Source organism: Syngnathus typhle, linkage group LG9, assembly GCF_033458585.1.
Source record: "Syngnathus typhle isolate RoL2023-S1 ecotype Sweden linkage group LG9, RoL_Styp_1.0, whole genome shotgun sequence".
Lineage (NCBI taxonomy): Eukaryota > Metazoa > Chordata > Actinopteri > Syngnathiformes > Syngnathidae > Syngnathus > Syngnathus typhle.
The window spans coordinates 14,305,886-14,331,816 of NC_083746.1; the positions used below are offsets into that span (position 1 = coordinate 14,305,886).

The 25,931-nt window shown below is 47.8% G+C and overlaps 1 protein-coding gene and 1 long non-coding RNA gene across 9 annotated transcripts in view; both read left to right on the forward strand.

Annotated features, from left to right (window-relative positions):
• The window catches only part of itgb2 (integrin, beta 2), a 159,069-nt gene that overhangs the window by 132,592 nt on the left and 546 nt on the right, over positions 1-25,931 (forward strand). For 7 of the 8 annotated variants that reach the window (XM_061287626.1, XM_061287627.1, XM_061287628.1 and 4 more), the window contains one exon: positions 16,694-16,860. The exons of the other annotated variant lie outside the window; for it this stretch is intronic. In XM_061287626.1, coding sequence (XP_061143610.1) covers positions 16,694-16,860 — 167 coding nt within the window. The remainder of the gene's footprint in view (positions 1-16,693; positions 16,861-25,931) is intronic. 8 annotated transcript variants of the gene reach the window in all.
• Positions 17,134-25,825, forward strand: LOC133160079 (uncharacterized). The gene is made up of 2 exons (XR_009715811.1): positions 17,134-17,436; positions 17,557-25,825. It is a non-coding gene; the product is annotated as an uncharacterized LOC133160079 (long non-coding RNA).

Below are 25,931 nucleotides of genomic sequence, written 5' to 3' on the forward strand. Positions count from 1 at the left end.
TTTCCAGTAGGGGCGCGCGCCCACAGGCCCCACAACCAGATGTTTCAATGTAAAAAAAAACTTATATTTTTAACATATAGTTCCAGGGTAATAAATCAACTCAGTAATCAGTCATAACTTGGAATTTCTTAGAAGTACCTGTAAGCCCAATCGCGCCTAAAATGTTAGGCGGAACGGCCCTGGAGCTCCATGTGGAGGTCCGCAAAAAGCTCCATAATCGGTTAAAAATGCTTAGCCGCAGCCCTGGAAGCCCAATCGGGCGTAAAAGGTTAGGCGGAACGGCCCTGGAGCTCCACCTGGAGGTCCTCAAAAAGCTCCATAATCGGTTAAAAATGCTTAGCCGCGTCCCTGGAAGCCTAATTGGGCGTAAAAAGCTAGGCGGAACGGCCCTGGAGCTCCACCTGGAAGTCCTCAAAAAGCTCCATAACCTGTTAAAAATGCTTAGCCACGTCCCTGGAAGCCCAATCGGGCGTAAAACGTTAGGCGGAACGGCCCTGGAGCTCCACCTGGAAGTCCTCAACAAGCTCCATAACCTGTTAAAATTGCTTAGCCGCGGCCCTGGAAGCCCAATCGGGCGTAAAAAGTTAGGCGGAACGGCCTTGGAGCTCCACCTGGAGGTCCTCAAAAAGCTCCATAACCTGTTAAAAATGCTTGGCCGCGTCCCTGGAAGCCCAGTCGGGCGTAAAAAGTTAGGCGGAACGGCCCTGGAGCTCCACCTGGAGGTCCGCAAAAAGCTCCATAATCGGTTAAAAATGCTTAGCCCCGGCCCTGGAAGCCCAATCGGGCGTAAAAGGTTAGGCGGAACGGCCCTGGAGCTCCACCTGGAGGTCCTCAAAAAGCTCCATAATCGGTTAAAAATGCTTAGCCGCGTCCCTGGAAGCCTAATTGGGCGTAAAAAGCTAGGCGGAACGGCCCTGGAGCTCCACCTGGAAGTCCCAAAAAAGCTCCATAATCGGTTAAAAATATTTAGCCGCGGCCCTGGAAGCCTAATCGGGCGTAAAAATTTAGGCGGAACGGCCCTGGAGCTCCAGCTGGAGGTCCCAAAAAAAGCTCCATAATCGGTTAAAAATGCTTAGCCGCGTCACGCATGGAAGTCGGCCGGGGGCGGTCGGCCGGTGGCGGTCGGGGGGTGGCGGTCGGGGCTGGCGCTTGGGGCCGGTGGCGGTCGCCTTGTGGCGGTCGGGGGGTGGCGGTCGGGGCTGGCGCTTGGGGCCGGTGGCGGTCGCCTTGTGGCGGTCGGGGGGTGGCGGTCGGGGCTGGCGCTTGGGGCCGGTGGCGGTCGCCTTGTGGCGGTCGCCTTGTGGCGACCTAAGGGAAGGCTTCCTCCTCCCGCCTGCTGCCCGAGGATGCTGCCTCATCCCCGGACGAGCCTCTTACGCGCGCACGCTAGAGTCTAGATCAGGGGTGGGCAAACTTTTTGACTCGCGGGCCGAACTGGGTTCTAAATTTGGACCGGAGGGCCGAACCAGGAGCAGATGGACGTAGTGTTTGTGTGAAGTAATATAAGCGACCTGTAAAGGTCATTGCATAAAAGATTTTGGCCTTTAGTAGGTAGTAAAGCATGGATATTTCAAACATGTTTTTTGAAAACAAATGCATTTATTAACAGCATTAAAAAAAAAAAAGATTTCACTAAAAAACTGCTATCAGTGATTCTCATAAAATACGACACTGTTATTATGAATAACAGTCTCCATCACTTCAGTGCCTGCAGGTCAGATTAATGAAAGATGTTTATCTTATGAGATCACATCAAACGGCAAACAGTCTGACCAAATATATCATCTTGAAGAATCGGTGAAAGCATACACCCAAATAAAGTAATCGAAACGGCAACACGGTGAGGGGTATCTGAAAATCAGAGCAGAGTTTTAACTCGCAAACACCTGGTAACAGAGGTGAGGAAACGGAAAACACTTCCTTAAAGTAAGCCCTAAGAACTTTGTAGGTTAAGAGTAGTCGCAAACAGGTGGTGCATCAATGTCCTTGAGCATCCTGCATTGTTTGAAAATGAGAATGGTCGCTAGTTTCAATCCCTGCTATGTGTACAAATCATATTCAAAACGCCTCCCGTTCATTTTCAGTGGGAACAGTGTTGTTTGTCTCCCTTTTTTGCGAGTGCGTCATAGTCTGGAGTAAAATTTGTTGTGGCAATTCTTAGGAGAGATCCGAGGTGTTGGTCCGTTTACCTCGATCTGTGACGGGTTGATGTTGACGTTCATGTAGCTGAACGTCACATCGCGTACGTCGAGCCAAATTGGCCACTCTCTTTTAAACACTCGGCACTGTGTCCACCTTGCTTTTCCTTGGGCGACTCATTTTAATGGAAGGATTCCAGGGGAAGGTTTGTGGGTGGCTTTAGCGCAAAACTGCATCTGAAAGCTCAGCGCGCGAATTACCGTTTTTTTCCGTGTATAGTGCGCCCCCATGTATAGTACGCACCCCTAACAATGGCATGCTGATGCTGGAAAAAAGCTTGTACCCATGTATAATACGCACCCAATTTTTATGAATTTTTTTAAAAAAAATTTTTATTTTATTTTTTTTTAAGTCCCAAAGATCGTCACACACGCAGGGAGGCAATGGGTCCCATTTTTAAAGTCTTTGGTATGGTCTTAACTAGGCTGGATGTCATTTTTTTTGTTGGCGTTGATTTCTCCGACTGCCCCTAAACGCACCACCGCGCTCCGTGCGCACACGGCGGCTCTGTATGGGAGAGACGTTGAAGAGGAATAAAAACACCCTTGGAAACCAAAACTTGCCCCTCGTCGTGACTCGGAGCCGCAACAAATGTTTCGGATTTGTGTAGGGTACATTGTGACAGACGGCAAACTAGCAGGTGATCGAGCGAGCGTCTGATACAAGAGCATTGCGGTCGTATGGAGCGTGTTTGAAATGAACAGCAGAGACGAAAGGAACAAGGCAAAGTGTTGTGAAATAAAATATTACCTGTAATACGCATTTTGTTATTTGCTGATTGAAACTGCTAATTAAACTGTGAATTGAAACTAATAGGTGGAGAACTGAACTCTCGCTCTTTATATAGCTGACGTGTCTTGCGCAACCGTTCTGCGCATCTGTCCGGTCCGCGATGGAGATTAAAAAACAAACAATATTTGACAATAACACACCATCGAGGATTGCACCATCGCATCAAACGATGTGTCGTCAATTATGAATTTTACTAAGTGTGTTGGGCAGGATGGCTGAATGCGATGCGCGATTGACAACAAACAAGAAGAAAGGTGAGTTTTATTTCGGGGGAGATTTGTCATGTCTCGTCCCCAGTTTTGCTATGTGTCTAGGTTGCCATAGTTTCTGTTCGTGTCACCCCGCTCTTCCTGTGTCACCTCAATCGATGTAACGTGTTTTGTATTTAAGTCCTGTCTGCCCCTCGCTCACCGTTGGATCATTGCATGTGTTACTGTCATTCTGTTCCTGTCTTTGGTAATGTCACCCTGTCTTTTTGTTCCACGACTTTGTCGGTCAGTCCTGTTGTTGGTTTTGTTGTACCATGACTTTATTTAAAAAAAATAATAATAATAAAATAAAAAAAAAAAATAATAATTTTTTTTTTCTTTGTACCCATGTATAATACGCACCCCAGATTTTAGGACAATAAATTAGTAAAATATTGCGCACTATACACGGAAAAAAACGGTACAAGAATGCTGTCGTCACAGCCCACGCTCTAAATTCGGCACTGATACAAATAGAGCGCGAGTGCGCCATGTCCGTACTACTGAGTACGTACACGCACTTGTGAGTGTGCACCGAGCTTTCTGACACGGCTTCCGGTAGTAAATGCGCAGGCGAGCGCTTCCCCATCTACTGGGGAAACGCAGTCATTGCAGGCAAAATGACCCATAAAAAAAGTTTAATAATACAATTTGTTCAGGGTTGGCGGGCCAGATTAAACGGTCCCGTGGGCCGGATGTGGCCCGCGGGCCGTAGTTTGCCCACCCCTGGTCTAGATAGTCAAGTTTGATCGAATTCTCGACGCAGCCGCCGGCTCCGTGACCGGCCCCGGCAGGGCCCATCCGAGGACCTCACTAAGCCATCCAATCGGTAGTAGCGACGGGCGGTGTGTACAAAGGGCAGGGACTTAATCAATGCGGGCTTATGACCCGCGCTTACTGGGAATTCCTCGTTGGTGGGAAATAATTGCAGTCCCCAGTCCCTATCACGAGCGGGGTTCATATGGTTACCCACGCCTCTCGGCGCAGGGGATGTGGCACACACTGGTCCGCTCAATGTGGCGCGCGTGCAGCCCCGGACATCTAAGGGCATCACAGACCTGTTATTGCTCAATCTCGTGTGGCTGAACGCCACTTGTCCCTCTAAGAAGTTGCCCGCCGACCGCTCGAGGGCCGCGTAACTATTTAGCATGTCGGAGTATCGTTCGTTATCGGAATTAACCAGACAAACCGCTCCACCAACTAAGAACGGCCATGCACCACCGCCCACGGAATCGAGAAAGAGCTGTCAATCTGTCAATCCTGTCCGTGTCCGGGCCGGGTGAGGTTTCCCGTGTTGAGTCAAATTAAGCCGCAGGCTCCACTCCTGGTGGTGCCCTTCCGTCAATTCCTTTAAGTTTCAGCTTTGCAACCATACTCCCCCCGGAACCCAAAGACTTGGTGGTTTCCCGGGCGCTGCCCGGCGGGTCATGGAAATAACGCAGCCGGATCGCGGGTCGGCATCGTTTATGGTCAGAACTACGACGGTATCTGATCGTCTTCGAACCTCCGACTTTCGTTCTTGATTAATGAAAACATTCTTGGCAAATGCTTTCGCCCTGGCCCGTCTTGCGCCGGTCCAAGAATTTCACCTCTAGCGCCGCAATACGAATGCCCTCGGCCGTCCCTCTCAATCATGGCCCCAGTTCAGGAGGGAAAACCCACAAAATAGAACCGGGGTCCTATTCCATCATTCCTAGCTGCGGTATGCAAGCCGGCGCTGGCCTGCTTTGAACACTCTAATTTTTTCAAAGTAAACGCTTTGGGCCCCGGGCGGGACACCCAGTTAAGGGCATCCCGGGGGCGGACCGAGAGGCAGGGGATGGGACAGACGGATGCACGCCTCGCGGCGGACCGTCAGCTCGCGTCCCGAGGTCCAACTAAGAGCTTTTTAACTGCAGCAACTTTAAGATACGCTATTGGAGCTGGAATTACCGCGGCTGCTGGCACCAGACTTGCCTTCCAATGGGTTTTCGCCCAAAGGTTTGGACTGTGCTCATTCCAATTACAGGGCCTCGAAAGAGTCCTGTATTGTTATTTTTCGTCACTACCTACCCGTGTCGGGAGTGGGTAATTTGCGCGCCTGCTGCCTTCCTTGGATGTGGTAGCCGTTTCTCAGGCTCCCTCTCCCGAATCGAACCCTGATTCCCCGTTACCCGTTGTCACCATGGTAGCGCAGAAAGTACCATCGAAAGTTGATAGGGCAGACATTCGAATGAGACGTCGCCGCCGCGGAGGGCCGGCGATCGGCTGGAAGTTATCTAGGGTCACCAAGGGAGGCCGGGCCGGACGCGCGGAGGGCCGCGGCGCGGGTGCGCCGCAACCCCTTGGCCCGCGCGCCCGGGCACCGCATGGGTTTTGGGTCTGATAAATGCGCGCGTCCCCGGAGGTCGGCGCTCGTTTGCATCCTCCACGAGATTCTGCCAAACGTTCCACCGGCCTGTGTTTAAGGAGGCGGCCGGTCCTCCCCGTCGTTCCGCCGGCCTGTGTTTAAGGAGGCGGCCGGTCCTCCACGAGATTCTGCCAAACGTTCCACCGGCCTGTGTTTAAGGAGGCAGCCGGTCCTCCCCGTCGTTCCGCCGGCCTGTGTTTAAGGAGGCGGCCGGTCCTCCACGAGATTCTGCCAAACGTTGCACCGACCTGTGTTTAAGGAGGCGGCCGGTCCTCCACGAGATTCTGCCAACCGTTCCACCGGCCTGTGTTTAAGGAGGCGGCCGGTCCTCCCCGTCGTTCCGCCGGCCTGTGTTTAAGGAGGCGGCCGGTCCTCCACTAGATTCTGCCAACCGTTCCACCGGCCTGTGTTTAAGGAGGCGGCCGGTCCTCCCCGTCGTTCCGCCGGCCTGTGTTTAAGGAGGCCGGTGCTCCACTATTCCTTCCTTGGATGGAAAACATGTAGCACTTTGAAAAATTTCGAGCACTGTGGCAAATTTTCGAGAGTTTTTGTACTTAGAAACATTTTCGCTTTTGCACTTCCAGAGTGCTTTGCCTTTGGCTCCTAGGTTGGCTGTCCGAGCAGGTGAACACTTTTGGGGGGGGGAACACAACGCTAGAGACACCAGCCGCCTGGTTCTCGGGGCGAAATCTTGCCTTCCCCACACTCGTTCTGACTATATTTTGCGATTTGGAGGTAAAGGTAATGAGTACAGTGACTAGGGGGACCAACTCATCGTACTCTGGCGCACCAACAGACCAAAGCTGGTACTGCACCTACCCCTGGTACCCCAACCCCTGGTACCTGAAGGGACTTTGAAAAATTTCGCCAAATTTCCGAGGGAGCTCCAGGGCGAGAGGCTGATTTTTCGCTATTTGCGGCCGACCGCGGAACCAGGGCAGAGCGGACACTTTACGGTGCAAGAGCCGTTGGCACTTAGAAAATATTCGCCAAAGTTGGCGCGAGCTCCAGGGGAAGAGGCTGATTTTTCGCTATTTGCGGCTGACCGCGGGAACCGGCCAGACCGTACACTTTACGGCGCAAGAGCCGTTGGCACTTAGAAAATATTCGCCAAAGTTGGCGCGAGCTCCAGGGGAAGAGGCTGATTTTTCGCTATTTGCGGCCGACCGCGGAACCGGGGCGGAGCGGACACTTTACGGCGCAAGAGCCGTTGGCACTTAGAAAATATTCGCCAGAGTTGGCGTGAGCTCCAGGGAGAGAGGCCGAATTTTCGCGATTCGGATCCGACCGGGAAACCGTCGCCACTCGGACAGCTTGTGCGGCAGCCCACGCTCGCACTTAGAAAATATTCTGAAATTCTCACCGACTTCCGTGGTGGAGAGGCCGAATTTTCGCGATTCGGAAACCGACAGGGGAACCGTCGCAATTCGGACAGCTTGTGCGGCAGCCCACGCTCGCACTTAGAAAATATTCTGAAATTCTCACCGACTTCCGTGGTGGAGAGGCCGGATTATCGCGATTCGGGGCCGACCGGGGAACCGTCGCCACTCGGACAGCTTGTGCGGAAGCCCACGCTCGCACTTAGAAAATATTCTGAAATTCTCACCGACTTCCGTGGTGGAGAGGCCGAATTTTCGCCATTCGGGGCCGACCGGGGAACCGTCGCCACTCAGACAGCTTGTGCGGCAGCCCACGCTCGCACTTAGAAAATATTCTGAAATTCTCACCGACCTCCGTGGTGGAGAGGCCGAATTATCGCGATTCGGGGCCGACCGGGGAACCGTCGCCACTCGGAGAGCTTGTGTGTCAACCCTCGGTGACACTTAGAAAATATTCTGAAATTCTCACCGACTTCCGTGGTGGAGAGGCCGAATTTTTGCGAATTTGATCCGACAGGGGAACCGTCACAATTCGGACAGCTTGTGCGGCAGCCCACGCTCGCACTTAGAAAATATTCTGAAATTCTCACCGACTTCCGTGGTGGAGAGGCCGGATTATCGCGATTCGGGGCCGACCGGGGAACCGTCACCACTCGGACAGCTTGTGCGGCAGCCCACGCTGGCACTTAGAAAATATTCCTAAATTCTCACCGACTTCCGTGGTGGAGAGGCCGAATTTTCGCCATTCGGATCCGACCGGGGAACCGTCGCCACTCGGACAAGTTGTGCGGCAGCCCACGCTCGCACTTAGAAAATATTCTGAAATTCTCACCGACCTCCGTGGTGGAGATGCCGGATTTTCGCGATTCGGATCCGACAGGGGAACCGTCGCAATTCGGACAGCTTGTGCGGCAGCCCACGCTCGCACTTAAAAAATATTCTGAAATTCTCACCGACTTCCGTGGTGGAGAGGCCGGATTATCGCAATTCGGGGCCGACCGGGGAACCGTCGCCACTCGGACAGCTTGTGCGGAAGCCCACGCTCGCACTTAGAAAATATTCTGAAATTCTCACCGACTTCCGTGGTGGAGAGGCCGAATTTTCGCCATTCGGGGCCGACCGGGGAACCGTCGCCACTCAGACAGCTTGTGCGGCAGCCCACGCTCGCACTTAGAAAATATTCTGAAATTCTCACTGACCTCCGTGGTGGAGAGGCCGAATTATCGCGATTCGGGGCCGACCGGGGAACCGTCGCCACTCGGAGAGCTTGTGTGTCAGCCCTCGGTGACACTTAGAAAATATTCTGAAAATCTCACGGACTTCTGTGGTGGAGAGGCCGAATTTTCGCGAATTTGATCCGACAGGGGAACCGTCACAATTCGGACAGCTTGTGCAGCAGCCCACGCTCGCACTTAGAAAATATTCTGAAATTCTCACCGACTTCCGTGGTGGAGAGGCCGGATTATCGCGATTTGGGGCCGACCGGGGAACCGTCGCCACTCGGACAGCTTGTGCGGCAGCCCACGCTGGCACTTAGAAAATATTCCGAAATTCTCACCGACTTCCGTGGTGGAGAGGCCGAATTTTCGCCATTCGGATCCGACCGGGGAACCGTCGCCACTCGGACAAGTTGTGCGGCAGCCCACGCTCGCACTTAGAAAATATTCTGAAATTCTCACCGACCTCCGTGGTGGAGAGGCCGGATTTTCGCGATTCGGATCCGACAGGGGAACCGTCGCAATTCGGACAGCTTGTGCGGCAGCCCACGCTCGCACTTAGAAAATATTCTGAAATTCTCACCGACTTCCGTGGTGGAGAGGCCGGATTATCGCGATTCGGGGCCGACCGGGGAACCGTCGCCACTCGGACAGCTTGTGCGGAAGCCCACGCTCGCACTTAGAAAATATTCTGAAATTCTCACCGACTTCCGTGGTGGAGAGGCCGAATTTTCGCCATTCGGGGCCGACCGGGGAACCGTCGCCACTCAGACAGCTTGTGCGGCAGCCCACGCTCGCACTTAGAAAATATTCCGAAATTCTCACCGACTTCCGTGGTGGAGAGGCCGAATTTTCGCCATTCGGATCCGACCGGGGAACCGTCGCCACTCGGACAAGTTGTGCGGCAGCCCACGCTCGCACTTAGAAAATATTCTGAAATTCTCACCGACCTCCGTGGTGGAGAGGCCGGATTTTCGCGATTCGGATCCGACAGGGGAACCGTCGCAATTCGGACAGCTTGTGCGGCAGCCCACGCTCGCACTTAGAAAATATTCTGAAATTCTCACCGACTTCCGTGGTGGAGAGGCCGAATTTTCGCCATTCGGGGCCGACCGGGGAACCGTCGCCACTCAGACAGCTTGTGCGGCAGCCCACGCTCGCACTTAGAAAATATTCTGAAATTCTCACCGACCTCCGTGGTGGAGAGGCCGGATTATGGCGATTCGGGGCCGACCGGGGAACCGTCGCCACTCGGACAGCTTGTGCGGAAGCCCACGCTCGCACTTAGAAAATATTCTGAAATTCTCACCGACTTCCGTGGTGGAGAGGCCGAATTTTCGCCATTCGGGGCCGACCGGGGAACCGTCGCCACTCAGACAGCTTGTGCGGCAGCCCACGCTCGCACTTAGAAAATATTCTGAAATTCTCACCGACCTCCGTGGTGGAGAGGCCGAATTATCGCGATTCGGGGCCGACCGGGGAACCGTCGCCACTCGGAGAGCTTGTGTGTCAGCCCTCGGTGACACTTAGAAAATATTCTGAAATTCTCACCGACTTCCGTGGTGGAGAGGCCGAATTTTCGCGATTTGGATCCGACAGGGGAACCGTCACAATTCGGACAGCTTGTGCGGCAGCCCACGCTCGCACTTAGAAAATTTTCTGAAATTCTCACCGACTTCCGTGGTGGAGAGGCCGGATTATCGCGATTCGGGGCCGACCGGGGAACCGTCGCCACTCGTACAGCTTGTGCGGCAGCCCACGCTGGCACTTAGAAAATATTCCGAAATTCTCACCGACTTCCGTGGTGGAGAGGCCAAATTTTCGCCATTCGGATCCGACCGGGGAACCGTCGCCACTCGGACAAGTTGTGCGGCAGCCCACGCTCGCATTTAGAAAATATTCTGAAATTCTCACCGACCTCCGTGGTGGAGAGGCCGGATTTTCGCCATTCGGATCCGACCAGGGAACCAGCGCGCCTCGGACAGATTGCGTGTCAGCCCTCGGTGACACTTAGAAAATATTCGCAAAATTTTATCGGACCTCCAGGACCGCTTTTTCACAGTCGCTGTCCGACCAGGGAACCGTCGTAGCTCAGACAGTTTGTGTGCCAGCATCCGCTGGCACTTAGAAAAATTTTCAAAAAGAAAAAAAAGTCTTCTGAATATACGTGCCGATTATATTTTGCGATTAGGGGGTAAAGGAGATGAGTACAGTAACTAGGGGGACCAACTCATCGTACTCTGCGCACCAACAGACCAAAGCTGGTACTGCACCAGCGCTTACCCCTGGTACCTGAGCGCTCGCCCCTGGTACCTGAGCGCTCGCCCCTGGTACCTAAGAGCTACCCCGGCTGCCGCGAGCGATGCCCGGCGAGGCTTCCCAGAGCCTCGGCTAAGCATTTTCGACGGCCCGCTGGTCTTCCAGCGGAGCTCCGGCCGGTCCTCGGGGGGGCGCTCCGCCTAATTTTTTACGCCCGATTAGGCTTCCAGGGCCGCGGCTAAGCATTTTCGACGGCCCGCTGGTCTTCCAGCGGAGCTCCGGCCGGTCCTCGGGGGGGCGCTCCGCCTAACTTTTTACGCCCGATTAGGCTTCCAGGGCCATGGCTTAGTATTTTTAACCGATTATGGAGCTTTTGTCGGACTTCCAGGTGGAGCTCCAGGGCTGTTCCGCCTAACTTTTTATGCCCGATTAGGCTTCCAGGGACGCGGCTAAGCATTTTTAACCGATTATGGAGCTTTTTGCGGACCTCCAGGTGGAGCTCCAGGGCCGTTCCGCCTAACTTTTTACGCCCGATTAGGCTTCCAGGGACGCGGCTAAGCATTTTTAACCGATTATGGAGCTTTTTGCGGACCTCCAGGTGGAGCTCCAGGGCCGTTCCGACTAACTTTTTACGCCCGATTAGGCTTCCAGGGACGCGGCTAAGCTTTTTTAACCGATTATGGAGCTTTTTGCGGACCTCCAGGTGGAGCTCCAGGGCCGTTCCGCCTAACTTTTTACGCCCGATTAGGCTTCTAGGGACGCGGCTAAGCATTTTTAACCGATTATGGAGCTTTTTGCGGACCTCCACATGGAGCTCCAGGGCCGTTCCGCCTAACTTTTAACGCCCGATTAGGCTTCCAGGGACGCGGCTAAGCATTTTTAACCGATTATGGAGCTTTTTTAGGACTTCCAGGTGGAGCTCCAGGGCCGTTCCGCCTAACCTTTTACGCCCGATTGGGCTTCCAGGGACGCGGCTAAGCATTTTTAACCGATTATGGAGGTTTTTGAGGACCTCCAGGTGGAGCTCCAGGGCCGTTCCGCCTAACTTTTTACGCCCGATTGGGCTTCCAGGGCCGCCGCTAAGGATTTTTAACAGGTTATGGAGCTTTTTGAGGACCTCCAGGTGGAGCTCCAGGGCCGTTCTGCCTAACTTTTCACGCCCGATTGGGCTTCCAGGGCCGCGGCTAAGGTTTTTTAACAGATTATGGAGCTTTTTGCGGACCTCCAGCTGGAGCTCCAGGGCCGTTCCGCCTAACTTTTTACGCCCGATCTGGCTTCCGGGGACGCGGCTAAGCATTTTTAACAGATTATGGAGCTTTTTGCGGACCTCCAGCTGGAGCTCATTCGCGCGAGACCGAAAGAAAAAAAACGGCATGAAAATGAAGAATCGAAAAAGCTCGATTTTTTTCAACCGGGGCGCAGGGAGTCCTACCGGGGCGGCGCCCCGGCTTGGCTACGCCTCTGGATCAAATGTATCGTCCTTTATGTCATCCTGGTGACAGAGGACATGTAGAGAGGATATAGCACTTTAAAGTGTTAATTACTTTATTTGATTTTTTCTCTCTATTTTTCATGTTTTGAATATGTTCAAGATAAAGATATCAAAGCATGTGAAGTGATCAACTATACTAAAAATAACAAGTGAAGTGGTCAACTATACTTTTACGTAAGTGATATGTTAATGATCAAGTAAAAATTTGTGAAAAAAAACATACCGTTTTTTTCCATGCATAATGCCAACTGCGGCCCGCGGTCCAGTTTTTATTGGCCCGCAGCAAAGAAGAAGTACTGGGCAGGCTAACGAGTTAGCGGAAAGATGCTAATTCGCGATCGTGCTAACACGCGCTAACGAGCCTCTAAAGGAAATTAAACGAACATTTGGAGCAATACTGTATTGTCCTAAAGCAGCGGTGTCCAAACTACGGCCCGCGGGCCGCAGTTTTTATTGGCCCGCAGCAAAGAAGAAGTACTGGGCAGGCTAACGAGTTAGCAAAAAGATGCTAATTCGCGATCGTGCTAACACGCGCAAACGGACCTCTAAACGAAATTAAACGAACATTTGGAGCAAAACTTAATTGTCCTAAAGGTTAGACACGTGATCATTCATTTCTCTTGTTAGGAGACACACTTCCATCGCCAATGACTCCTGTACCACTGTAACCGACATATGTACAAGAACGTAAAAAAGGAAGTGGTATCGCCTGAAAACGGCCTTCAAAATAAGTCACCCTACCTCAAATCAAAGCATGGCTGAATAACATTAATACCATGGAGAATTCTTAACACAAACTGGAAATATGTTTTTAGAACAACTTTTATTATTGTAAAATTTTTTTATAACAAGGTAGAAGTGTACATACTGTAAATATGTATATACTAGGGGTGTAAATCGCGGGTTTTGTCACGATACGATATAATATCGATACAAAGAACTACAATATGATATTTGCCGATATCTTAAAGCCTGCTGCGATTCATTCACGATATATCGCGATATAGTGCTCTACGATCGATTTTTATTTTTATTTTTTAATAAAAAATATAGAACAATATCCTGATTTATAACAATTCATACGCAAAATCAACAAGGTACTGCAAACTCTTTATTTAGGACATTACAAGAGTATTGCAGTATACAAAGTGCTTATTTTAACACTGAACTTTGATGTCGTGTTTTTTCTTTAAATGTGCGGCGAGATTTGTGCTCCCTGAATATTTGATCACCGCATGGCAGGATTTACAAACTGCACGTGTCTTGTCGGTTGAGCCATCTTTTCTTTGGAATCTAAAGTGCTTCCAAACGAATGACTTGAAGCCTAAAGGGGAGCAAATTTCCTCGTCTTTTTAGACACTAGCCATAGCACCAGCCCAGGAGCCGCGTACTAGTTGTCGACTCCCCTTTCACGTGCCTGCTCTGCTCACAACACAACAACGCCGGGCGCACTGCTCCCGGAAAGAGGAAGCAAGCAACAATGAACTGGATTTCAAAATAAAGTCGCGTCTAATGTCCGAGGTCAAACACGGCGATATAAATCGATGTTTACGTTTAGCATCGATGCCAATAAATCGTAGAGCATTATATTGATTAATCGATGTATCGTTACACCCCTAGTATATATTCTTTTATTATTATAACAATCTTCTATAACAAGGTACAACACTGTAAATATGTTTTTAGAACTCTTATTATAATAACTTTTTAAAAAAACAAATAAAAAAAAGTACAAGTGTACGCACGGTAATTGTGTGGGCACTCCTTGCCTTCTGCTGGCGTGTGGGCAAGTTTTGTGCCATAATTCCTCAATTTAGAAGTTTTATTTTGACTTTTAATTATTTTTTTCAATTTGGGAAAAAAAATCCACGATGTAGTGAAACCGCAATAAACAAACCGTGATGTAGCGAGGGATTACTGTACATCACTGAAAATCAAGGCAATTGTGTTTGTCTTATTTGTAAAGAGACGGTTGCCTTGTTTAAGGATTCCAACTTAAAGAGACACTATCAGACTAAACATGTGAACACAAACGACCAGCTAACAGGGAGTGACCGCGCTGATAAAGTGAAGCAGCTCCAAGCTGAACTGACATCACAACAGCGATTCTTCACACGGGACTGTGAGTCAAAAATAAATATTACTAAAGCAAGCTACGAAGTGGCCATGTTAAGACTGTTGATGTTATGGACCTGTAGACCTGACACAAACTATTATTTTCTGAAAGATAATGTAAATGACAAGAGCAAAATTCACTAATTTTAAGTTTTAATAATAACAGACAACTTTGCATTACTTATAACTCTCGTTTAAAATGTTCATGAGGCAAAAGTAATTTTAAACTCGTGTACCGTTTTTTTCCGTGTATAGTGCGCAAAATTTAACGAATTTATTGTCCTAAAATCTGGGGTGCGCATTATACATGGGTACAAATTTTTTTTTAAATTTTTTTTTTTTTTTTTTTTTTAGAAAACAAAACCAACAACAGGACTGACCGACAAAGTCGTGGAACAAAAAGACAGGGTGACATTACCAAAGACAGGAACAGAAAGCAAACAGACATAAAGACAGTAACACATGCAATGATCCGACGGTGAGCGAAGGGCAGACAGGACTTAAATACAAAACACGTTACATCGATTGAGGCGACACAGGAAGAGAGGGGCGACGCGAACAGAAACTATGGCAACCTAGACACATAGCAAAACTGGGGACGAGACATGACAAATCTCCCCCGAAATAAAACTTGTAATCACCTTTCTTCTTGTTTGTTGTCAATCGCGCATCGCATTCAGCCATCCTGTCCAAACACACTTAGTCAAAAAAATCCATAATTGACGACACATCGTTTGATGCGATGGTGCAATCCTTGATGGTGTGTTATTGTCAAATACTGTTTGTTTTTTAATCTCCATCGCGGACCGGACGTCATGCGGAAGCAGTATGACTGTGCATGCCCGAAAGCAGTATGACTGCGCATGCGCACTATGGGTCAGCTGCGCAGAACGGATGCGCAAGACACATCAGCTATTTACTAATTAGCGAGAGTTCGGTTTAATTAGCAGTTTCATCAGAATGGATAAGAGAGCAAGTTATACTGTAGCATTTCGAAAGAAAGTCATTGAAGTGGCAGAAGAATTAGGCAATAGGGCAGCTGCGCGCCAATTTGACGTCAATGAGTCAAACATAAGACTCTGAAGGAAGAAAAAAAATCAATTTGATACAGCGAAGGCTTCAGCAATATAGTCCTCTTCTCTTCTTGACTGACAATGAATGTGATAGTTTAATACAATCAGCAAATAACAAAATGCGTATTACAGGTCGGTCATATTTTATTTCACAACACTTTGCCTTGTTCCTTTCGTCTCTGCTGTTCACTTCAAACACGCTCCATACGAGCGCAATGCTCTCGTATCAGACAAGGCTTGCTCGATCACCTGCTCGTTTGCTGTCTGTCACAATGTACCCTACACAAATCCGAAACATTTGTTGCGGCTCCGAGTCACGACGAGGGGCAAGTTTTGGTTTCCAAGGGTGTTTTTATTCCTCTTCAACGTCTCTCCCATACAGAGCCGCCTTTTTCACGTCCGCACGCCTCTTTCCCGTGCGCGCACGGAGCGCGGTGGTGCGTTTATGGGCAGTCGGAGAAATCAACGCTAACAAAAAAAATTACATCCAGCCTAGTTAAGACCATACCAAAGACTATAAAAATGGGACCCATTGCCTCCCTGCGTGTGTGACGATCATTGGGACTTAAAGAAGAAAAAAAAAAATCATAAAAATTGGGTGCGTATTATACATGGGTACAGGCTTTTTTCCAGCATCAGCATGCCATTTTTATGGTGCGTATTATTCATGGGGGCGCACTATACACGGAAAAAAACGGTAAATTTAAGGTATTTCATAGTTTGTTCAATGTTATCTGACTCTTCAGATATGAATGAAAGGCAGAATTTGTGTTTTTAGAGTTGTTCACATCTGCCTGAGTGATTCATATTTGGTTATTTTGTCATTTGAAAAATAAAGACAATTGTGACAATGAAATTTGTTTTATAACAATGTGTATTTGCATGACATTTTTGTAGTTAAAAAATGTCCGAAAAAACTATTGGCCCCCGGGCCCCTTCACTTTATCAAATCTGGCCCTCCTTGCAAAAGGTTTGGACACCCCTGCTCTATGGACTTCAACTAGTCCAAAACTCTGCTGCCCGCCTCCTTACCCACACCCTGATGAAAACATCACTCCTGTTCTCCACTCTCTTCACTGGCTCCCCATTAAGGAGAGTATCATCTTCAAGATACTCCTCCTCACCTTCAAAGCCCTTCACCACCTGGCTCCCACTTACCTATCCGACCTCCTTGTCCCCTACCGATCCTCCAATCCTTCACGTCTGACAGTCCCAAAATCTAAACTCAAATCCTTTAGTGACAGAGCCTTCTCCTGCACATCACCCCGACTCTGGAACTCTCTCCCTCAGTCTGTCTGTGACTCACCCACACTCCCTATATTTAAGTCCCATCTAAAAACGTACCTCTTCTCTCAAGCCTATGCCCTCCCCTACCCATTACTGGTTTCCTCTTCTTAACTTTATCCCATTGTCTCTTCTCCGTCCCCTCCCCTCCTGTACATCTTTGCCTTGTTCCCTGTAAGCGCCTTTGGGTTTATAAAAAGCGCTATAACAATTTAATGAAGTATATGATTATATGCTTTGCTCCAGACTGTCCAGAACCACCCAGTGTTGCGGCTATCATCGGAGGTTCGATTGCATCTGTGGCTCTCATTGGCATCTTCTTGTTAATGCTGATTAAGTTGCTTATCTACGTGAAGGACCTGAAAGAGTTCAGGAAGTTTGAAAATGAAAAAAATAAATCCAAATGGGCAGAGGTAAGAAAGTTTGGATTTTCCATTACATTGAATGTTTTGGTAATTGACAGTTGCACTATGTGATTTAAATATCATTTCAACAAAACGTACCATATTTTCCCGTTTATTAGACGCGGAAAAAAGTCTTAGATTTTCTTCAAATTGTGCGGCGCGCCCTATCATGCAGTGGTCCCTATGTGTGTTGTTGTAAGGCGGACGTATTAGAGCGCCATGAGAACATTAAAGGGGGAAGTGTGGGCGGGGGAAGTGTGGGGGTGGATTGTAGATAAAAGAACGGGTACATGCGTCATGCAAAACATCGTTGTTATGACAACAGTGAAAATGGCAAAGAGACACGCTTATCAAGCACAGTTCAAACTGAAGGCCATCAGTTGGATTATGTTTATGTATTCATTTGTGATAGCCATAGTATTCTTTTGTTCAGACAAGTTGCAAGGTCTTACCTTAGTAGCTTTCCCTGACAGTTTCGGCAGTAAATTCCGCCTTCATCAGAGAGTGAAGGCCATCAGCTACGCGGAGGAGCATGGAAAGCAGCAACACGAGCAGAAGAAATGGAAATTGAACATTTTCAAGGAGGTTTGTCTTGGTACTTCCGTTTCATGAAACGGTGCCATTTTTCCATCCGGACCAGGACTACGTTGGCGCAGCAACTTCCAGCGGATTATAATGAAAAGATTTCTTTCGCTCCTACTGCAGCAAACGTATCGCCGACAAACACATCCAGCCCACCCAAATTACCAACATGGAAGAGGTGCCGCTCACTTTCGACATCCCGGTGAATCACACTGTGGAGAAGAAAGGGACCAAGACGATGGGGATACGCACAACGGGATACGAAAAGTCTTCTTTTACTGTTGTGCTTGGCTGCCATGCTAATGGACAGAAACTGGTGATTTTTAAGAGAAAGACTTTGCCTAAAGAGAGGTTTCCAGCAGGAGTCATCATTAAGGCAAATGAAAAGGGCTGGATGGATGAGGAAATGATGACTGAGTGGCTGAGGGAGGGGTATGTAAGGAGACCAAGTGTTTTTTCCACGCATCACCATCGCTGTTGATCTGTGACTCTATGCGTGCCCATCTCACAGCCAATGTGAAAGAACAAGTGAAGCAAATGAACGCCGAACTTGTTGTCATTCCGGCAGGCACGACAAAACAACTCCAACCGCAGGACATCGGTGTGAACCGGCCGCTCAAAGTAAAGGTGCGAGCGACGTGGGAGCAATGGATGACCGATGGATAACCGACAGAGAGCATAGTTTCACTGAGTGGAAGGCAGCGCCGGGCGAGTTACGCCACAATTTGCGAATGGATTGTGTATGCTTGGGCTAACATGTCTGCTGGCACTGTTGTTCGAGCGTTCGTAAAAGCCGGCATCATATCCGAGGAGCCACATGGCACGGAAAGTAACTCTGACAGTCAGGGCTGTGGACTCGGGGACTCTGACTCGGTCATTTTTGCCGGACACGGACTCGGTCCTGATTTTGACCGAGTCCACCGAGTCAGACAATAAAAAAAACGTTCAATTTCATTTTCATCATGCTGCTGAGAATGCGCGTAGGAATACTGTGTGTACATGTTTAATATATCCGTACAATATATATTTTGAATCACTGTCTTTTGGGATAATCACACACACACACACACACACACACAGAGACACACACACACAGGCACACACTAAAAGGGAGGGCAGAGGCCACGCCCCCTTCTGCGTTTGTCGGCCGCCACCTCGCCAACCGACAGATGAAGAAATTGGGGCAATGTTGGCACTTGGTCGAATGAAAGAGAGCCCATTTGTTACAGCTGATCGTTATCCGTTAGGCCTCAAGGCAGCGACTCGGACACTAACAGCAATGCCAATCAGCCAAGTCAGCGTAGAGCGCCTGTTTTCCGGGCTCAAGTTTATCATGTCTGATCAGCGCCGCGCGATGAAGGCTGACTTGGTTGAGGCGTTTTTGTTCCTAAGAACAAACTCAAGTCGTTGAATTAAACTTGAAAGTATCTGTTTATTGTATTCGTTTATATGTTTAATAAAGACAAAGCCATCACAAAACTGTTGTAATTTAGATTTTGATCTAAATCAGCCTTGAATAAAGACTAAGTAGTCACACGAATTAACAGAAAAAATGGACAGCCGGACTCGGACTCATGGTCAAGAGGCCGGACTCGGACTCGGTGCAAAAGTCCGACCGAGTCCACAGCCCTGCTGACAGTGAAGAAAGTGAACCTGGCATGTCTGTTGGAGATTTAGCGCTGCTGTTCAATTCGGAAACAGAGGACGAGGACTTCGATGGGTTTAATTGATGACCATTACCGGCAATGAAAATGTGAATACCAAACTCAGTTTTGCTCCCGCTTCATTTTTAAATACGCACACTTGTATGCTTGTGTGTGTGCGTGTGTGTGGTTGTTGTTGTGGTTGCCATGAGAATGTTAAAGAGGAAAGTGTGGGCGTGGATTTGCAGTGCGCCCCGTGTGGGGGTGAAGACAGGACAAGTTTGGTTAATTATTACAGGTTACATTCCAACATAATCATAGGACCAAACTAATCTATCAACCTTAACGGCTCCCGCTTCATTTTTAAATACGCACGCTTGTATGCTTGTGTGTGTGTGTGTTGTTGTTGTTGTTGTTGCCATGAGAACGTTAAAGGGGGAGGTGTGGGCGTGGAGTTGTAGTGCGTGTGTGTGTCTGTGTGTGTGCGTGTGTGTGTGTGTGTGTGCGCGCGTGTGTGTGTGTGTTTTTAGCGATGGGGCCAAAAAAGGATCAGGGAACGGCCGATGCTTTCAAAGAAATTAAAAATCAACTGAAAACTCTGGGAACTCTGGAAAAAAAAATAGCAGAGAACTCTGGACATTCTTCAAGAGACTGGAGGGGAGATCAGAGACATTAAGAGGAGTATAATGGCAACTCGATTGATTGGATTAGAAACCAAGATGGAAGAAATTGCACTTCTCGAATGCCATGAAAGACCATCTGATAAAAATTCTCACTAGCAGAGTAGAAGATATTGACCGACAATATAAAATTAATAGGGGTGTAAATCGCGGGTTTTGTCACGATACGATATCATATCGATACAAAGATACACGATACGATATCTGCCGATATCTTAAAGCCTGCTGTGATTCATTCACGATACATCACAATATAGTGCTCTACGATCGATATTTTAATTTTTTTTAAATAAAAAATATAGAACAATATCCTGATTTATAACAATTCATACGCAAAATCAACAAGGTACTGCAAACTCTTTATTTAGGAAATTACAAGAGTATTGTAGTATACAAAGTGCTTATTTTAACACTGAACTTTGATGTCATGTTTTTTTTTTTAATGTGCAGTGAGATTTGCGGTCCCTGAATATTTGATCACCGCATGGCAGGATTTACAAACTCCACGTGTCTTGTCCGTTGAGCCATCTTTTCTTTGGAATCCAAAGTGCTTCCAAACGAATTACTTGAAGCCTAAAGGGGAGCAAATTTCCTCGTCTTTTTGGACACTAGCCAAAGCACCAGCCCAGGAGCCGCGTACTAGTTTTCGACTCCCCTTTTACGTGCCTGCTCTGTAGGGATGGGCGATACCAATGATTTTGGATTCGATCCGATACCAAGTATTTCCTGCCCAAAAATACCCGATATCGATCCGATATCGATACCGGAAGTGTAATTTGCCGCCAAAAAAACAATTTAAATGCAGTGGCATTCTTGCTCTTGGAGAGTCATCTATTGAATTTTGTAGAAAAAAGTATTACGTCATGTACATGAATTATTAACCTCTTTAGAAAACCATTAATGGAAGATGCATATTAATAGTATAACTTTAATTAAAAGGAGCTATTCTTTACTTTTTTCTCTCTCTCTCTGTTGTTGGGAAAAAGTTTTGTCTTTTAGTATATTGTAAGAAGAGACATGGCGGCAACTGGAGTTAGGGTGAGTGAAAATCGTGTGGTACTACTGAGATTTATAAATATCAAGCACAAAGTTGCTCTACTGAAACAGGGAAAGCCTCCTGTTCATCCGATCCTCCATGCATCCCGCAAGCTTGTTGGCAGTTTCCGCGCTCACATCTCTGGGGCACAGGTGAATTTCAAATGTGGAATATTCTAAGAACATCACTGCTGTTCTGCATTCTGAACCCACTTAGCCAACTGCCTACTGCCCGATGACTGCTGGGATAGGCTCCAGCACCCGGTATAGAAGACGGTATAGAAAATGGATGGAATATTTCTTAAAACAAGTTTTCATCAAATACAGTGATTTGCCACCAGTGTTTCCTCTAATTTTTCAAGTGTTTGTGCAAACACACAAGCTCCCTGTGCACACTGTGGACCACTGTGTGCAACATGTCAGGGTTTTCCAAACTATCTTGATCGTATGATTATGTTGGAATGTAACCAGTAATAAATAACCTAGCTAGATTAGCTTTATGCTTATGTTGGAATGTAACCTGTAATAACCTAGCTTGTCCCATCCTACACGACGTCGTAAAACACCCCCTGCTATGCTTTGACTAGAGGTCAAGGGCTTTCTCTTCTCTATCCAGTCCACTGTCACCCCCACCCTGTTTCTCTTAATAAAAATGCTCTTGCAAGCGGCCAGAGTCAGACCTCATTCCATCATCGCTGTACGCACAGCGAGGAATGACTCTCCACCTGCAGGTGTCTAAAAGGACTTAATTGTCGCCCATGTGGTTCTTGCAAAATAAGTTAGAGTGAGCACCACTCTAACACAACACCAGATCAATCAATCAATCAATCAAGCAATCAATCAATCAATCAATCAATCAATCAATCAATCAATCAATCAATCAATCAATCAATCAATCAATCAACCAACCAACCAATCAATCAATCAATCAATCAATCCCTTCCTGTGGACCACTGTGTGCAACACCAGATCCCTCCCTCCCTACCTTCCTCCCTCCCTCCCTCAGCATCCTCCTGCTGGCACCCACTTTGTTTGGGATATTCTTCTCTCTCCTCCTGCGCCAAGCCTTTGGAACATCAACTGCGGGAGTTTACTTACACACCAGGACAGACAGCAAACTATTCAACCGTCTGAGAGCCAAAACCAAGGTCTGACCATTCACCATTCGGGACATGTTGTTTGCTGATGATGCAGCATTGGCAACACACACTAAGGAACACCTGCAGATTCTCCTAGACCGGTTCAGCCAAGCATGTCAGGACTTCAACCTGACCATCAGCCTAAACAAAACCAAGACAATGGGCCAGGGGATCACTGTCCCACCCTCCATCACCATCAACAACTACACACTGGAAGCTGTAAGCAGCTTTATCTATCTTGGGTCTACCATCACCTGCAATTTGTCACTCGATGCCGAGGTCAGCAGCCGGATTGGGAAAGCAGCTTCTACGTTTGGAAAACTGACACCCAGAGTATGGCAGAACAGCAAGATCACCATCCATACAAAAGGTGCAAGTGTACAGGGCCTGTGTTGTCAGTACACTCTTGTATGGCAGCGAAGCCTGGACTCTTTATGCACATCAAAAGAGAAGGCCTAACTCTTTCCATCTGCGTTGCCTGAGACGCATACTGGGCATCACCTGGCGGGACAGGATTACAGACAGTGCAGTCCTGGAGAGTGCACAGCTCCCCACTATGCTCTCCCTGCTGAAGCAGTGGCATCTCCGTTGGCTGGGCCATGTCTGTTGGATGGAAGACGGTCGGATGCCAAAGGACATCTTATATGCAGAGCTAAAATCAGGCAAAAGGCAAGTAAGCTGCCCACTGCTCCGCTACAAGGATGTCTGCAAACAAGACCTCAAATCCTTCAACATCAACCCAGCCACCTGGGAAGACGTCGCCCAGGATCGCCACAAATGGCAACAGCCCACCCTGGCTCAACATCGAGAAACGAAAAGAAAGTTGAGGAAGCAGCAAGCCACCATGCCCTCACCTTAACCGGATCCGGCCCACACCTGTAACATCTGCGGCCATGTCTGTCTCTCACGGATTGGACTCACCAGCAACAGCAGACGCTGTGCAAAGAACACCTAACCTCCAGACACAAGAAATCTATGGTCTTTCGAGACTGTGATACCGATGAGTTGATGAGCAGGAACAGGTGTGGGTGATTGACTTAATGGAAGGGCCGTGGCTGTGAATGGTATCCATGGTGATTGAGTGACGGAGTACCGGCTGGTGACAAGTGGCACGGCATATGACAGCACCAAAACAATTGCACCTGCAATTACAGAGATAGGTGGCAAAGTGTTGACACAGGGGTGTACGCATTTTTCATTCTCTAATATGCATACATTTTTGAAAATTATTTATCATTTTGATCCCCCTTCTTGATTGTGGGCTAATTTGTAGGTTAGTCATAAAAAAACATTTTAAAAAAAAGAACACTGACGTTTTCGATTGTGAAGTTTTAAAAGATTATTGATACTTTTTCAAGACACTGTAGGTACAGTGCCTTGCAAAAGTATTCGGCCCCCTTGAACCTTTCAACATTTCGCCACATTTCAGGCTTCAAACAAAGATATAAAATTGATTTTTTTTGTCAAGAATCAACAACAAGTGGGACACAATTGTGAAGTGGAACGAAATTGATTAGCTGATTTAAACTTTTTTAACAAATAAAAAACCTAAAAGTTGGGCGTGCAATACTATTCGGCCCCCTTGCGCTAATACTTTGTGGCGCCACCTTTTGCTGCAATTACAGCTGCAAGTCGCTTGGGGTTTGTCTTTATCAGTTTTGCACATTGAGAGACTGTAATTCTTGCCCATTCTTCCTTGCAAAACAGCTCGAGCTCAGTGAGGTTGGATGGAGAGCGTTTGTGAACAGCAGTCTTCAGCTCTTTCCACAGATTCTCGATTGGATTCAGGTCTGGACTGACTTGGCCCTTCTAACACCTGGATACGTCTATTTGTGAACCATTCCATTGTAGATTTGGCTTTATGTTTTGGATCATTGTCCTGTTGGAAGATAAATCTCCGTCCCAGTCTCAAGTCTTTTGCAGACTCCAAGAGGTTTTCTTCCAGAATGGTCCTGTATTTGGCGCCATCCATCTTCCCATCAATTTTAGCCATCTTCTCTGTCCATGCTGAAGGAAAGCAGGCCCAAACCATGATGCTGCCACCACCATGTTTGACAGTGGGGATGGTGCGTTCAGGGTGATGAGCTGTGTTGCTTTTACGCCAAACATATCGTTTTGCATTGTGGTCAAAAAGTTAGATTTTGGTTTCATCTGACCAGAGCACCTTCTTCCACATGTTTGGTGTCTCCCAGGTGGCTTGTGGCAAACTTTAAACGAGACTTTTTATGGATATCTTTGAGAAATGGCTTTCTTCTTGCCACTCTTCCATAAAGGCCAGATTTGTGCAGTACAGGACTGATTGTTGTCCTATGGCCAGACTCTCCCACCTCAGCTGTAGTTATCTGCAGTTCGTCCAGAGCAGGGGTCACCAAACTACGGCCCGCGGGCCGGATACGGCCCGCGGGACCGTTTAATCTGGCCCGCCAACCCTGAATAAATTGTATTATTAAACTTTTTTTTTTTTTTTGCTCATTTTGCCTGCAATGACTGCGTTTCCCCAGTAGATGGGGAAGCGCTCGCCTGCGCATTTACTACCGGAAGCCGTGTCAGAAAGCTCGGTGCACACTCACAAGTGCGTGTACGGACATGGCGCACTCGCGCTCTATTTGTATCAGTCCCGAATTTAGAGCGTGGGCTGTGACGACAGCATTCTTGTAATTTGCGCGCTGAGCTTTCAGATGCAGTTTTGCGCTAAAGCCACCCACAAACCTTCCCCTGGAATCCTTCCGTTAAAATGTCGCCCAAGTAAAGCAGTGCCGAGCGTTTAAAAGAGTTGCCAATTTGGCTCGACGTACGCGACGTGACGTTCAGCCACATGAACGTCAACATCTACCCGTCACAGATCGAGGTAAACGGACCAACACCTCGGATCTCGCCTAAGAATTGCCACAACAAATTTTACTCCAGACTATGACGCACTATCAAACTTTAACAAAAAAGACAGCAGTGTCTACAAGCCTACTGGAACCTACAAAAGGATTATAAGGAAGGAACACAAGAACTTTAAGAGACTGCTCATATGTGTCAGAGAGGTTCTGCTCTGACAACTGAGCTGAACTTTTATCTGTTAAGATTGTGCATGGCACAACAGAAAGTTAATGTTCCATGTTTTTTTTTCTATGAAGAACCCAGAGAGAGTTATTTAGTTATTTATTTCCTGTTTTTTCTGTGAAGAACTCAGAGAGGGTTTAGTTATTATTTATTTCATTAATAGTGTTATTATTTGTTTCCTGACTTTTTTTCTGTAAAGAACCTGGAAAGGGTTATTAAATAACCGTTATTTGGTTATGTGTGGCTTTCTGGAAAACAATAATTTTTTTAAGCTCCCCTACGATCGTCACACTTTTTCTGTTACAAACTGCCACCGGCCCGCCATCAGAGAAGGGAAAGGTTATGTGGCCCTCACAGGAAAAAGTTTGGGGACCCCTGGTCCAGAGTGATCATGGGCCTCTTGGCTGCATCTCTGATCAGTCTTCTCCTTGTTTGAGATGAAAGTTTGGAGGGACTGCCGGGTCTTGGTAGATTAGCAGTGGTCTGATACTCCTTCCATTTCAATATAATTGCTTGCACAGTGCTCCTTGAGATGTTTAAAGCTTGGGAAATCATTTTGTATCCAAATCCGGCTTTATATTTCTCCACAACAGTATCTCGGACATGCCTGGTGTGTTCCTTTGTCTTCATGGTACTCTCTGCGCTTTAAACAGAACCCTGAGACTATCAAAGAGCAGGTGCATTTCTACGGAGACTTGATTACACACAGGTCCATTCTATTTATCATCATCAGTCATTTAGGACAACATTGGATCATTCAAAGATCCTCACTGAACTTCTGGAGTGAGTTTGCTGCACTGAAAGTAAAGGGGCCGAATAATATTGCACGCCCCACTTTTCAGTTTATTTGTTAAAAAAGTTTAAATTATCCAATCAATTTCGTTCCACTTCACGATTGTGTCCCACTTGTTGTTGATTCTTGACAAAAAATTACAATTTTATATCTTTAT